This window comes from Serinus canaria, chromosome 3, assembly GCF_022539315.1.
Source record: "Serinus canaria isolate serCan28SL12 chromosome 3, serCan2020, whole genome shotgun sequence".
NCBI lineage: Eukaryota > Metazoa > Chordata > Aves > Passeriformes > Fringillidae > Serinus > Serinus canaria.
In genome coordinates, this window is record NC_066316.1 from 54,448,011 (window position 1) to 54,462,713 (window position 14,703).

Sequence of the window (14,703 nt, forward strand, 5' to 3'; positions counted from 1 at the left end):
ATACTTTCAAGTTGCTGCAAAAAATGCCAGTGTTTTTTCAAGACAGCACACTTAACAGTAGCATACATTTTATTTCAATGTCAATGAACATTTAATGATCACTTTATTCTAGGAACCTGTGGACAAGACTATTCGGCCTGCCTCAAGCATTCTAGATGACTGAACACACTCAGCTCTAAACACACTGACAACAATACAGGAAACTACAAAACAGAAATGAACATTAAACTTCTCAATCCATTTAAACTAAAGAAAACACCAGATAAAATTTACAGTGAATTTGTGGGGTTCACTGTTTTCCTATATGATGATTCCACCCAACCATGTCCTACATACGCTGGCATTTTCATAATTAGGTGGGGGACAATCAATAAACCTTTGATAGAAATTGCATGTTTAATTAAATGCTGAATATAAATCACAGGAAAACCTTACAGGGAAGACCTCAATCTGAATGGCACCTCAGGGATAAAGTGAGCCGACAAAGACATACTTGCTACAAATCCTAATCTGTGTCAATGAAAGTAATTCCTAGGGTCATGTTCTTGCAAAGTAAGAATCAGATGACAGCCAAATGTCCGTGTAAAGCACAGAACAGCTTATTACACAGATAGCATTAGAAGTCTTAATATGATCAAAGTAATAGTATTAAAAGTGGTTTCTAAGACTACCCCTTTCGTACAGAAATGCACATCTATGTATCAGGACCAGGCCAGCAATTAAAGACAGTTAATTATATTCACAATTCTGTATTTTTCTCTATCTGATAAAACAGTATTGTACAGCAAAAAAGTAATGATGGGGAGAGCTAAGACACTACATACAATGCAATATTCCAATGTACATAAAGGTTAACAGCATTGTTAATACTCATTTTCCCCAATATAATTTTAAATAAACCAAGTCCTCTTTCCAAATTTTGGGGAAAAAAATGCAGGCTTGCTGAAAGATTTAATGAGCTGTATGAATTACATTTTGGGACTGGGGGGAAAGGCAAAAGATCAGGTTGATGCTATAAATAAAGCAGTGAATTTCTGCTCTATATTTTTCTCTTTAATTCTGTTAAGAAAAGTAGTCTTCAAGAGAAGCCCTACTGAAAGTAAGGGAATTTATCAGCATATTTCAAATTTTCATAATTCACTATTGCAAACAATATTTTTATCATTACAATCATAATTTAAGAAGTACTTAAAGTGAAATCTACTGTAAATACCCACAAAAAGCAAACTCTACTGCACACAGCTGTAGTTTACAAGGCAGTACTACAGGCTGCTAAGCTACAGCTTAAAGCTTCTCAAGTGAAGACCAGACATCATGCACATGAAATATCCCTCGAGGATGGGCAGTGGCTTACACAGCAAGTTACTACACATATGTGTGATAGGAATGGCACACTGCACTTCTACAAAGCCCAGCACTTAATTCCAACATCTTTCAGTGCTCTTATTCAATAGGGAAAAGAGGCAGACAGCTGTTCCTGTACCAAAATTTTGAATAAAAAAGAAAAAGCAGTACTAAATTATTAAAATTTAAAAAGCTTCATAAATAATAGATCCCTTTTTTTATAACTCTTCCACATCCTATAAAGACAAGAAGAGCAGCTAGGAAATAATTCTTCATATAATTTTGGCATATAATTTTAAAAGGCTTGAAAGCTGTGAACAACTCTAGTCTCATGAGACACAAAGGAACAGATATTCACAGAGACCAGTCTTTGTAACACTGATACAGCAGCTAAGGGAATAAACATTTTGATGCTGATACACCAGGACTCAGCCCACGTCTTAACTATGAGATAATGACCAGTGTGAGGGATATCAGTTACAAATCTCTCTACAGAAATATTTTTAAAGTTTTCTCTGCCTGCTACCAGGACACAACATTAAAAAGACATCAAGTAATGACATGACACTAACCAGACATCATATATACTAACAAGTATCAGCAATTTCAATGCAGAAAACCCAAAATAAATACTTAGAAGTCAAATACAAACTATCTTAATAAATCAGGTTAATTTCTTTCATATTTCAATAGCATTAAAATAAATCAAATCCAACTGGAAATACAGAAATAGTCACTGAATTGCTTACTAAATATTAATATCAACACACCGTAGAGAACAAGAAAAGAGTGTTGTCATTTATTGCTTTAAAAAAAATACACTTATCAACAAATTTCTATTAGGTTACATTTTTTACACTTCCCTGAAATTAAATTTCTTGGAAAAGTTACTGAAAGTGCATGCCCTGATCTCTCAGTGAGTAGGATTTTAACTTGATGCTGAGTAAGACCTACCTGGGGGAATCGTTATTTAAAACCTGTGAGCACTTTTTTACCCTCAGTGCTGAATATAAATGTTAAAATATATACCATAGGTGTGCATGCAGGATGACCAGGATGGCAGATGCTCCTTTTAGCATATGGGATTTAATTTGGAGGGAAAAAAAATAATTCTGTTCTTTCAGTTAACAACCAAGATGAGTTGCCAAAATTCAACATTAAAAAAGTACAGAACAAGTGGGTTCCGAGACAACAGCAGCTACCTTAATACAACTGTTTTCATAAATAAAGTGCATGACACATAGTTCTAATTAGGAAACATAAAAATAGTAGTGCATTTTCTTGATAGCTAAGTGTGTGTTCCTTAAAAAAATTTGAAAGCAACCAACAAGACTCACATCAAAAACTCAGCCTCTTCCTACACATCAGCTGCATTATACACCACTGTTTGTATTTAAAGAGGACATTTAAATATTCATGACAACTACTACACAGGCAACTAAGTGAAGTAAAATGCAAAGGTAATACAGCAGTCCCTCCAGCCCATCAGATACCAGCACATGAAGTCAGGCACTACCACTGCTGCACACTTGTGTAGTGCTTCTCCTACTTCTTTTGTCTTAAGGAAAAACAATTATGAGTATCAAGTTTACTGAACCCAAACAATTTGAGATGAAATGACAAAATTCCATTTTAGTTTTTACATATCTGAGCCACCAGCCCATTTACAATTTTCTTTAAACCCTCACCATTACTCCTTTCAAAGAGAGCTTCTAAGTACTCTTGGTACAGTCTGCTTTGTACAAATATGAGCATAAAACTGGAATTTAAAGAAACCACCTGGATTTGGCTCCACTTTCCTGAACTCCACACAACTGCAAAACAGATGCTTACTTCAGATAGTCTCTAGAACATGCTCCACTTGCTCTTAGCCATTTTTAAGTCATCAAATATGATTCCCCTTTTTCTCTTCAGAGTAACTTGGGGTGTTTGCTGCATGGGAACAAAAAGCTTAGAAAGACCTAAATAGACCAAATGAAATAGGTAGGTCAGAGTGAGCACTTCGCCAATGCCTGAACTCCCAATAACAGAAAGGAAGGATTGACAAAAAATCCAGGTAAGAGTATCACACAAGAAAACAAGGAAAATAACAGAAGCATTTCACTTCAAGCAATTTTCTCATCTTTCCTGCCATATGGCTAATTTCCATCATTAACATTTTATCGTTATTTTATAGCTAATTCTAGATCAAGAGGAAAATGGATCAGCTTCTGTCACAATGTCAGTCTTCCCAGATTTCCAGATGTGAGCTTGGGGGCTGCCCACACTGGAGAAGTACCCTCTATCCTCGTTCCAATGCACTAATTTGGTAAATTATGGCATAACACAGAGTTAAAAGCCTTAGAGAAACCTAACTACAATCATACCTCTACAATTCTGAGATATGAAATATAGAAACAGATCTTAAACATTTTGAAAATCAGACTCACCCATTTTCTCTGCCAACTGTTTTTAGAACTCATGACAAAAACTGTCTTGTTGTGTTGATTTCAAAATATCTCCTTGGATATAGTTTAAAACCCCTGCATTCACAATGAAACTTAATGATTCAATTTTTTTTTTTTTGAATGGGTAATTACAGTTTGTACCAGATTGGATTTCTCCAACCAATATACTTGTCATATAAATGGTCTTCATTTCCTGTTAAGCGTTTAAGTGCTCCACTTCACTCTTGTGAAAATTAAGAAGCAAGTGGTTACTACTACACATCTGGTAACAAGTTATGAAGATCAATATGTTATCTGAAGCTACTCATTTTCATGTGAACCAGCTTTGTTTTTAATACATATGGGAGATTTGGCATTCTTAAAGACTTTGATTTTATTTGATCAGGTCTTTCCACTGGTTTCCAACAATCTGGTTAATATATTCTAAGCTCTTACCCTCTGAAAAAGCCAAAAACATTTATAAGTATGATTGTTTCTCTTTTTAAAACTGCAATCACATCACTAGCAAAATATTAGAATTGTATTTTTATCTATCATACTGATTTCTAAATTATGCACTGAGAGCTCCATAAAGTCCTGCTACAAGGCCAACATTCTTAAACCACGAGTTTTATAGTGAGAGCAATTTACAATATTTTGCACTTTACAGAAAAAACAAACTATAGAATAATAGGGGTGGAAAGCAAAGAATGCACATAATTAATTCTACTTAGGTTTTTGAAAGTAACTTATAAATACTGAAGATGGAGAACAAAAAAAAAGTATGGAAACCTTTACCACTCAACTCTAAACTAATTATTTGGAAAGATTGAGCTCCAGACTGAACCACTCAAGATGATGGATCTTCTAAATTACTTTTCCAAAAAATGCATGCTATTTCAATCATAAATTTCAATTCAAATACGTAGGACAGCTACTCACTTCCCTGCATAAAGGCAGGGCACCTTGTTCAGCTGTAATAATTTTTTATAAAGCACTATTTCCCTCAATCTTTCAAAACTAACAGTATCTTATAATAAAGAAGCTCAAGGCTATAAAAATAGGTGGCTTCAACCTCTCAGGTGTTGCTACTCTCCACTTTTACTATTCAGCCACCATCCACCCAAACCACCATTCCTTGCTCCTGGATCTTAGCTCTGCCACCCTTCTTTGGGGCACATCTTCTTTCATGCCTTCATTTTAAATGGGAACCAGAACACACTCTGCCAACGCTCAAAACTATCAACAGCAGACACATTAACAAAGGTGCCAAGCCTCATCTTCCACACATGTGGTTTAGTAAATTAAACACATGCATTATATTTCTGAATGTCAAAGCATCAGCCACCCACTCATATAACCAAGGACAGGAGAAAAGAACCTCATGCAATCAAAGACTGTACCCAGTAAAACCAGCTAAGTTATGTAGGCAAACTCTGGCAAAAAGAAGCGGAAGCAAAATAAGTTGTTGTACATCCACAGTAATCACCTTTGTACAAATGCCAGCTTACTTCCCAAAAGCCTAACAGCAGAAACAGCAGGCTATTACAAGAAATATGCATTTCTAGTAGGGGTAAATCTGATAGAGAGAGGGTCACGGTGACAATGCACTCATTTCTTCTTACTTCTTCCAAATGTTAACATTTTAAATTCTACTTATAAAAATGTCTCCTTTTGATCAATATGTGTGGCAAGAACAGGTAAAATAAGTACTAGCACAGCAGTAACTGGACACTGTGTTTTTGCCTTAAAGAACATGTACCCTAAAGTGAAGAGGCAGCTCCTGAATAACGCTAATAAAACTACCTACCCAACTACTGCTGTTGTCAGTGCTCCCTGGGAAATTCTGCAGAAAGTAGCTCCAAAGAAGTGAAAAAATGGAAGAATAGAAATACACATGCAACTTATGAAAAGTTCCAAACAGGAACAAAGACTAATATTGTTTGGAATTGTTTTTCAAAAGTTGGGGTTTTTTTTGAATTTTCAAAGCCAAGCTCACTGAACTCTGGCTACACATATGAACAACCAATCAATTATGCCTCACAATGGAGTTACACCTGTGGCTGCTGAGGCCATGAATGTGGGCTCTAAGCAAGGCTGAAGGAGCCACTAAGGATGAATTTTTTTGGTGGCTGTCCAGAGTAAAATGATGAATCAATTTTACAGACAAGAAAATAGAAGACATCTTCCTAAGTGAAAAAACATTCTTATGGGAGTAATTTAAGCACCTTAAATTATTTTTAAACCTGCCTTACCAAAAAGTTTTGTTCTAAATGGCTTTTTTCCTGTAAAAAACCATCTGTATTACCAGACTCCACTTCTACAACTGCCATAGGAAAACAGATTGTTGGTCATAGAATGGTTTGGGTTGGAAGAGAATTTAAAGGTCATCTAGTTCCAACCTTCCTGCTTTGGGCAGGGACACTTTACTCTAGCCCAAGTTGCTTTAAGTCCCATCCAACTTAGCCTGTACCACTTCCAAGGATGGGGCACACCTCAAATAGTGTCAAACTCAAACAAGACTTGTTAAGGTAATTTTAAGTAGTCTGTCAAAGACTGTAGCCACAGGTATAATCTTGGTAAGCAGATGACAATCAAAGGATCTGAAGTTTTAACAGTTCAGAAAGGCATTTGTTTTAAACTGCAAAATAGCTCACTGCTCTCTAAATGAGTAGCAAGTAGGATCAGTACTTGTAACTATCCAGATACAACTCCAGAGAGTTTGCAGAATATGGAGATTTACACAACTGCTTCAGGGTCACAAGGATCTATCTAGATCACAGTTTAAGAACAAATTTTAAGTCTATGTCTCTAAGACTGAAAACTATCGATGCCTGTCCTATACTATTTCACGAAAGAAATTAGGTTCTTGAGCAAGACATGCACCAAAATGAAACCAAACCCTAACACTCTGGGCCTTTAACACACACTTGCATGAGCATTTCTTTACAAAGCCAGAAGTCAAGGTTCTGTGGTGGATGAAAATCAAAGGTCAGATCAGTCTCTGAAAATGTGATATTAAAACTGCAAATATTTATTCAGCACACAGGGAGACATTTAACCAGGTGAACATCAATTTAATATTTACTATATCTTGAAGAGAAAAGGACTTTCTTTCTACACTCTTTAAAAAAATTGTTGAGAGACAGCAAAGTTCAATTCTTGCTGGGAAACAATAGAGTAAAATACTTTTATTTCACTGATACTGCCCCTAATGCTCCTGCCAGTGAACAGGAAACTAACAAATTCTTGTTAGTTTGCAACATATTTTGTTGCATCTTAAGGGAATTCATGTAAATATCCATGCTCTTTTTTTTTGAGAAACACTACAGGATTATATAGCTAACTAAAATGGAAGACATTTTTCACATTCACCCCAGAGGTTATGAATGAAACACAGAAACAACTTTTCAGATGTATGAATGTCTGCATGCAGATGCACATATCACTTGTTTTTCTGACAAAAGACAAAAGTAAACCAGATGTTCACATCCCAATTTGCTACAATAAAATTTACAAGTATCTGACCATAAATGAGGCAGCAGATAAACAAAAAAGAAGAAAGTTTTAAACTTATCACAGCTGCAGAGTTCTTCAAACAGCAGAGGATATGAAAGAAGGTAATACTCCTTTTTATGGCTAGTAAAATATAGTGACAGAGTAAACAGATATAGGTTTTGCCATTGTCACAGCAGCTAGGGAAAAAACCCTGTAGATGTTTCAGGTGCTTCAGCCAACATGAAACATGCAGCAGAATCCAAGAAAAATATCATGGCAGGTAGTAGCTCATGTGTCTTCTCACTGTTTCTCAACATAACTGCTAGTATCTACTTTTACTAATCAAAGCCCTGGCTGCTCATTTTATAGAGAATCCCTTTTCCCCCCACTTTTCCCAGCTATTCAGCATCAATCTCTATTTAGCATCTTCATGAGGCATACCATTTAGCATTTTTCAGCATCAACTGGCATTCCTGCACGAAAAACCCGCCTCGTTGGCTTGGAGTACGCCATTTAAACAAAGTAGTCTGAAACAGAATATTTATTTTAGCCTTCTGTACTTTTATGCACCCATACTCCAATACTCAGTATTTAAAATGTGGGTCATTTCCAAGGGTCACATTTCTGAAATTGTAGACCACTGAACTCTTCCTGACTGACCCTCAAAATACACCTTCCAAAGACTTGTCATAAAGGTGAACAACCTAAAATGAAGTGCAAATGAAGTACAGAGACAACAGCATTGCCAGTAAATGATCAGTGTCTACCATCTCTACCTCTGATCAATTTCAGAATGACAAGTGAACCCAAAAGCAGTAATAGCCACTTTATGCATCATCTAACTTGACTCTCAAAAGCATTATGCACACCAAAAGCTCAGTATATTTTATGATGAACTATGGAAAGAGAACCATTTTCATTGTCAATAACGGCTCAACACCAACCTAGCAATGCTGCAGAAGCTTTAATTATGACTCTCACACCCTAGAAAAGGAACAGCTACCCACACCACTCTTTAAACAAACAGTAATCACTACCTTAACCTTACAGCACTTTAAGATGGCAGATATTCCAGGTCTCCGTGATGACACTTAAGTTTTCTATTCAATTCCCTTGTACATGAAAGTATCAGCACCCAACTGTACAGACAAGAGAAACTGAGCTTTTCATACAAGTGAACAAGGTGCTTGTGAAAAAAATCAGAAGACACACAACTTTCTTGTTCCTGAGTTTCAAGGGACCAACTTCTATTTTACTCTTTTAAAAAGTATATAATTGTCCTTTTCTCAATTGCCTCTCCAACGCCATAATATACTGCATTGCCTGACAAATGCAAACACAGCTGAAATTTGTGGCACTGGATGATAACAAATATTGTGCATTGGATTCAACAATGTAAATTCCAAATCTAGATATGCTATCTAACTCTCCTGAGTAGGTTTTACCACTACTAACCTTCTAAATGGCTGTAAATCAAAGATGCAAGTACCAGTCTCAGCTACTCAAAATAAAAACAATATTCAATTATTTGACCAAAGCATGCATTCAGGAGCTATTTTTGTTTTGGTTTTTTTTTTAAGAGAATGCAAAACCAAAATAATCAGTAAACATCATGAACAGCAAGACTTGATGAAGCTCATACATGATGAGATGTGTGCCTGTATGAGAGTAAAGATTTTGACAAACTTCAAATTAGAAATGCTACGTTTAATAGAACCAGATCAGTGAATTACTATTGCAATTTTTAAAGAAATAAATACCTAAGTTGAATTTGCTCTCTTTTCAAGATTCCTATTATTTAATTCTTACAGATGCAGTTAGTGTGGCTAAACAAGCATAACTTCAAATATTCAGTTGGTGTTATACTTAAAAATTAATTTGGGATCTCCATTCCCCCTAAAATAAACTACAATCCTGTGACTATATATGTAACTGCAAAACTATTTATATTTATTCTACATGTTAACATAGAAATAAATTTTAAAACAATTAAATGTGTTTTAAAGCTAAAACATCCATTGCTCTTCTTTTTCCACAGTCTTCACATTACAAAGTGAAAAATAATTTGGCTTGCCACTACAAAAAGGACAAGAATTGCATGAAAACTCTGTAGAGTACAGCACTCAAAATCACCTTCAAGACCAGTACCTGAAAGCAATGTGACAATGGCCAGCTAGAGTTGATGATGACAGCAGGACTTTAACACTGAGCCGACTATGTAACAAATACTGAATTTTAATTATATACATCTGCAATTAAATCATTGTCATCTAAGCACTTGAACTGTGAGGATACACACTCTTGCCTCTAGTCCATTTCAACTCCTCTTTAACAAAATACATTTTATAGAACATATAGAGAATTTGAAATACTTGACTCATTTTCTTCTGTCAGGATCTGTTCTTGAATATGATTTTGTGATTTTCTGAAAAATCTCAGGGCCTAAACTGAGGCCTGGAGGAAAATGGCTCTGCAGTGGTAAGCCTTCATGGTGCCAACTGTAGCAAATGACAAACCCTGTGGTACAAAACATTGCCAATTACCTCAACACTATACTAAGAGAGTCATGTATTATTCCAACTTTCAGTTGCCAAGCAGTTTTAATCAAATAGTAAAATGTCAAGCATTACATGAAAACAATACTGGGCATGTTTTATTTAGGAGCTTGACTATTTCTCAGCTTTAAATTTACCTTTCCCAAGACTTGAAATGTTAGGGCTAATTTTATATGTACAGCTAGGTACAGCAGAGACAGCACTAGCAGACATTGAACAGCTTTCTGCAATAGCCGCCATTATTTCCAGTAGTTACTGTTCAAATAAACTCGAAATTCTTCTTTCTAATCTAAAATTAATGACAAGCCTATTAAAGCACTTCAATCTTAACTGCCATATAGGATAGTCACAATACAAGATATTGCTCAGCTCACATACAATTCTGGAGTTAGCTATGCTCCCTAGATGGACAGCTGCCTTTATTTTAGCTTCACTGCAGAATCCAAACACAATTCCTTCCTTTAAAAAAACCAAACAAAAAGAACCAACCTGCAAACTTCAGTGTTTAAATGTATTGAAATGCTCCTTCTAAAGCGTCATCTGGTTTTCACCAGTAAGTTACATAAACTGTTGTAAAATTATTAGCCGAATGCAAACTGCATAAGAAAAAGTATAGTAAAAGTTTTTATGCAATTTATTCTGTCCCATCTGCTGCTAAATTTAATTTACATCTATTTTAAGCCAAAAAACTCTAAAACAAGTCTCAGACGTCAGTTCTGGAGTTTAACATGACCTTAAAACATAATATAAACAAAGAACAGGATTTTACAAGTAATAATATTTACAACCAATATTTTGTAAATGAATCAAAACCATTTAAGAACAGCAATAAATAGACTCATATACTTTAGTTAATGCAAATACTTAGTGATCATTTCACAGTTCTGAATTGCAAAGAGTGTATAGGAAAAATTCAACCAGAGAAAATGATAGAAAGTTAAATTAAAGTTCAGTTCTGCACTGGATACATAGGTGTTAAGAGTGGGTAGCAATGACACTTGGGATTCTTTAACTGTAGCAAGTCTGGTATCATTTACTTCCCGGTTCAGGGTTTGTTTAGTCATGGCATCTTTAAAACCTTCCCATCATTGTAGCCCAGCATTCAAAGAGGTTAAATCAGACATACTGTCTATTTATACCATAGCAGATAAGTTGGTTAAAATGACACAGTCAGATCTTCTTCATTTTCTTCTCCAACAACCTACTGTCTACCATTTTTAATCATTCAGAGAATCTAAGGCATAATCTGAAGCTCTCCTCTTCAGCCCAGCTGCCACCTTAAGTCTCAGACTTATTTTTACAGTACTTATACCCAAGTGCTCAGCAGGTCAGTCAGAAGATGTTTTTCAACATGAAGAGGAAGACTTCTGCTCCTACTGATAGGTATATGGAAGGAAAACATTCTGAACAACTTATGTTCTTCTGTTTTTGTGACCAGATTCTTCCTTTTCCCTGCATGACAAAATAGCACGTGCCAATCAAGTAATAACACAGGAATAAAATTTTATCATGTTTATTTTCTTCTAGTGGCCACAATGTGCTTATTTCTACTTAAACACTCAAACTGCATAATGTGCAACACCTAGAACTGCACGTCTAGGTTAGAGCTGTACAAGTGTTACTGGAGAATACCTGCTCATTTTAGAAATCTATCTTACTGTGCTTGCAGAAACAACAACATGGTTGCCACACGGTTCCACCACAGGTCAAATGAAACTTAAAACTATTAAAACCGTACTACATCCCTGCTGGGACTAGTGAGAGGGCAACTGAGAGCTTCAGTATGTGAGCAGTCTCTAGAAGTATACATTGTAACAAGTGCTGATACTATCTAAGGTCAACATAAGCTAAAAACTACTTTGTAAAATGTACGACTTGGTAAGAAAAATATGTATTTGTTTTTCTTGCTTGTATATTAACTTCAAAATACAAATGATACTTTCACAATGACAGAAACAAAGCAGAGTTGCCACAAGAACCATCTTGCAATAAAATAAACATTGGCTCTCAGCACAAAAGAGAAACCAGGTGCAATATGAACACCTCAGCCTATATGTATGTATGTATGCATGTATGTGTTCTTGGGTTCCGTAGCCTGCTCTCTGCACAGTGCTTCGGTGCAGGATCTGAATTCTGTGCAGCATGTAGGGAATGTCTGCTTCCATCCTGACCACTGCGAATACAAGACTCTACAACGCGGAGACGAACCTCCAATGCCTTTGTATTCCTTTCCTCAGATTTAAAGCTTAGCTGAACGAGGTGCTAAAAGTGCGCGCTGGCGAGGCTCGGACACACATGCGAGGAGGAAGAGGGTGGCAGGAGAGACTAGGCAAGGCGTGGAAGGGCACAGTCCCCCTGTCCGGCGAGCCTGGACCCCCCCTGCCGCCCAGCGCAGCCTCCTCGGCCGCTGCGTGAAGTTGGCCGGGCATCACCCGCCCCACCGCAGGCCAGGCGCAGGGAAGAGACCTCTTTCTCCTCCTCTTCCTCCAGCCCGCCGCCAGATCTATTCTTCCCCTTCAGCCGCCCCCAGCTTCACGGCGGAAGAAGCTGGGGGGAGGGGGATGTCTCCATTACCCTCTCCACCCTCCCGCTTCCCAGGGACGGCGACAACGGCCCTTTCCCGCCCGACGCGGGGGGGAGCCCCGGACCGGCCTGCGGGAGCGCTCCCGCACCCCTGGGCCCTCCGGAGCTTCCCCAGTTCCCGCAGCTTCCCCACTGCGAGGAGGGGGCAGGGAAGGCGCCGGGCCCCGGAGCCCCGCCCGCTCCCCGGCCCGAGGAGGGGAGGCCGCCGGCAGGGGGTTACACACCTCGCTGTTAAAGGCTTTCACAGCCTCCATGTCGCGGCGGAGGCGGGAGCCGGGCGGCTTCTCTCCGCTGATGGCGGCCGGGCCGGGCCGGGGCAAGTCTCGGTCCGTGCGTGCGTGCGCTCCTCGCTCAGGGGCCGCCCGGCCTCCTCTCCATGGCGGGTGGCGCAGGGGGCGGGCGCGGGGGGACGCGGGCCCCACTCGTTTCCGTCTCCTCCTCGCCCCGCTTCCCGCCCGGCGGCGCCGGCGTTCCCTTCCCTCTCTCCTTCCCTCCCTCCCGCGCTCGGCTTCGGGCGGCCGCGCCGGCAGGAGATGGAGGAACAACGCGCGGCGGCTGCGGCGCGGGCGCCAATATGGCGGACACGCGGGGGTTCCTCGCAGTGCAGCGCTGGAGCGGCGCAGGCGGCTACAGCGCCCCCTGCTGGGCAGCGCCCGCAGCACCGCCCGCGCCGCGCCGCACCGCACGGGCGCTGCTGGGATGGCGCCGCGTCCGCCCCGCCCGCTCTCCTCCCTCTCCTCCGCCTCCCGGAGCGACTGGCAAGGAAAGGGTTACGGGAAAGAGGGGTTAAATGCCGCTGCGTTTCGTCACCGGGGGGCAAATCCAGGAGTGCTGGAGACACCCTTTTCACCGTTTCCGGATCCCCGAACCGTTCGCCTCCTGACGCCCGGGCCGCTGAGCCTCCCTCTCTCCGCAGAAAGGCCCGCCGGCGAAACTGGGAACGGCATGCAGGCTTGAAAAAAGGCAGCGGGAAAAAGAATCAGGGAGGCGTAGGAGGGCAAAAAAATCATAATTCCCAAAAGCCCACAGGCAATCAGTACTATTTATCCAGAGGAAAGGCAAAAACCCAGGCAATCGTAATCAAATCTGTCACAAGCCTCAGTGCACTTACTGCATGAATATTACAACTCAGCAATTCCACACCGAAAAGTCTCCAAACCCACCACCAGGCGTAAAGGCATTTCTATTTGATTACCCAGGGCATCTTGTCAGGTTATGTTTTGGATAGGGCGCAGTTCCCCATGCCCCCAGCACCATGCCAGACCGGCAGAACACCTGCCTCTCCCTGAAGCAAAAACACTTGCCTTAGCTGAGAAATCCCAGCAGGATCAGCTCTGTCAAACAGGAGAACTTACTTCCAGGGCATAGATTTTTGTTCCCTCAAACACAAAAACACCACATGACTCACCTTTGCCAGTAAGAGCCTCAAGGATCTCAGAAGTGCTGAAGATGAAAACTTAGGTTTGTCTTTAGTTGCTGCTTTTCCCTGCTCAGTTATGTCCTTTCAACTCTACTGACACATTAGAGATATGACAGTTCCCATGTGAATTGCATTCCATTATTTCCAGTCACAGCTCTAGGTCAGGCTCTAGATAGACTGTGCCTTGATGGTCTCAAAAGTGCCCCTCAGATCCAAGCCATGAAGGCTCTTCATGGACAGTGAAAATCCCTCTTCAGGCCTGAGTCAGGGACTTCAAACTGAAGTGGGCTTGATTCAACAAACAAGGTAATATAAGATAAAACCAGTACTGGAGGGAGACCTGGAATCCTACAGCTCCATTCTTACAGAAACAAGAGAAATTGCTAAGTCTTTTTATAAAAGGAATTGGAAGTTCCTCCCATCTTACCCCCCTCAACGGTCTTACTTAAGGAAAATGTCCATCTCTAGCAACCACCCTTGTTGCAGTGTCAGGCCACCATGAGGGTCAGGAAACAAGAGCAAATACCCTGCTAGGATGAGAGGACTGTGTCTGTTCAGACTGAAAAAAATCCCGGACGGCCATGGAGTAGGAAGGACGCCAAATGCCTCCTAAGTAAAATGACTGAATAAGGCTCAATGGCATTTGATTGTTTTTAAACAACTGAATAAAGTTCTTTGCAGACCTCCTACACAGCAGAAGGTCAAGAGGTAGTAGTCTTCACTTAAAGCAGGGGAGGTCCTGACACAACCCAAGAAAAAACTTTTTGGTTGTGAAGATAGCCAAGCAGTGGGGTAGGTGTTCCAGACAGACTGTGCAGTCTCTAGCCCTTTATGAAGTTCCTTGGGATAAGGGCCTTGATAAGCTACTCAGAGGTCA

The 14,703-nt window shown here is 39.8% G+C and overlaps 1 protein-coding gene across 4 annotated transcripts in view; it reads right to left on the bottom strand.

Annotated features, from left to right (window-relative positions):
- The window catches only part of SCAF8 (SR-related CTD associated factor 8), a 199,760-nt gene extending 186,761 nt beyond the window's left edge, over positions 1-12,999 (bottom strand). For all 4 annotated transcript variants that reach the window (XR_007777267.1, XR_007777268.1, XM_030235564.2 and 1 more), the window contains exon 1: positions 12,631-12,999. Coding sequence is in view for 2 of the 4 variants with exons in the window: in XM_030235564.2 (XP_030091424.1) it covers positions 12,631-12,660 (30 nt within the window). In the remaining 2 variants the exon portion in view is untranslated. The remainder of the gene's footprint in view (positions 1-12,630) is intronic.
- Between the last annotated feature and the right edge of the window lie 1,704 nt (positions 13,000-14,703).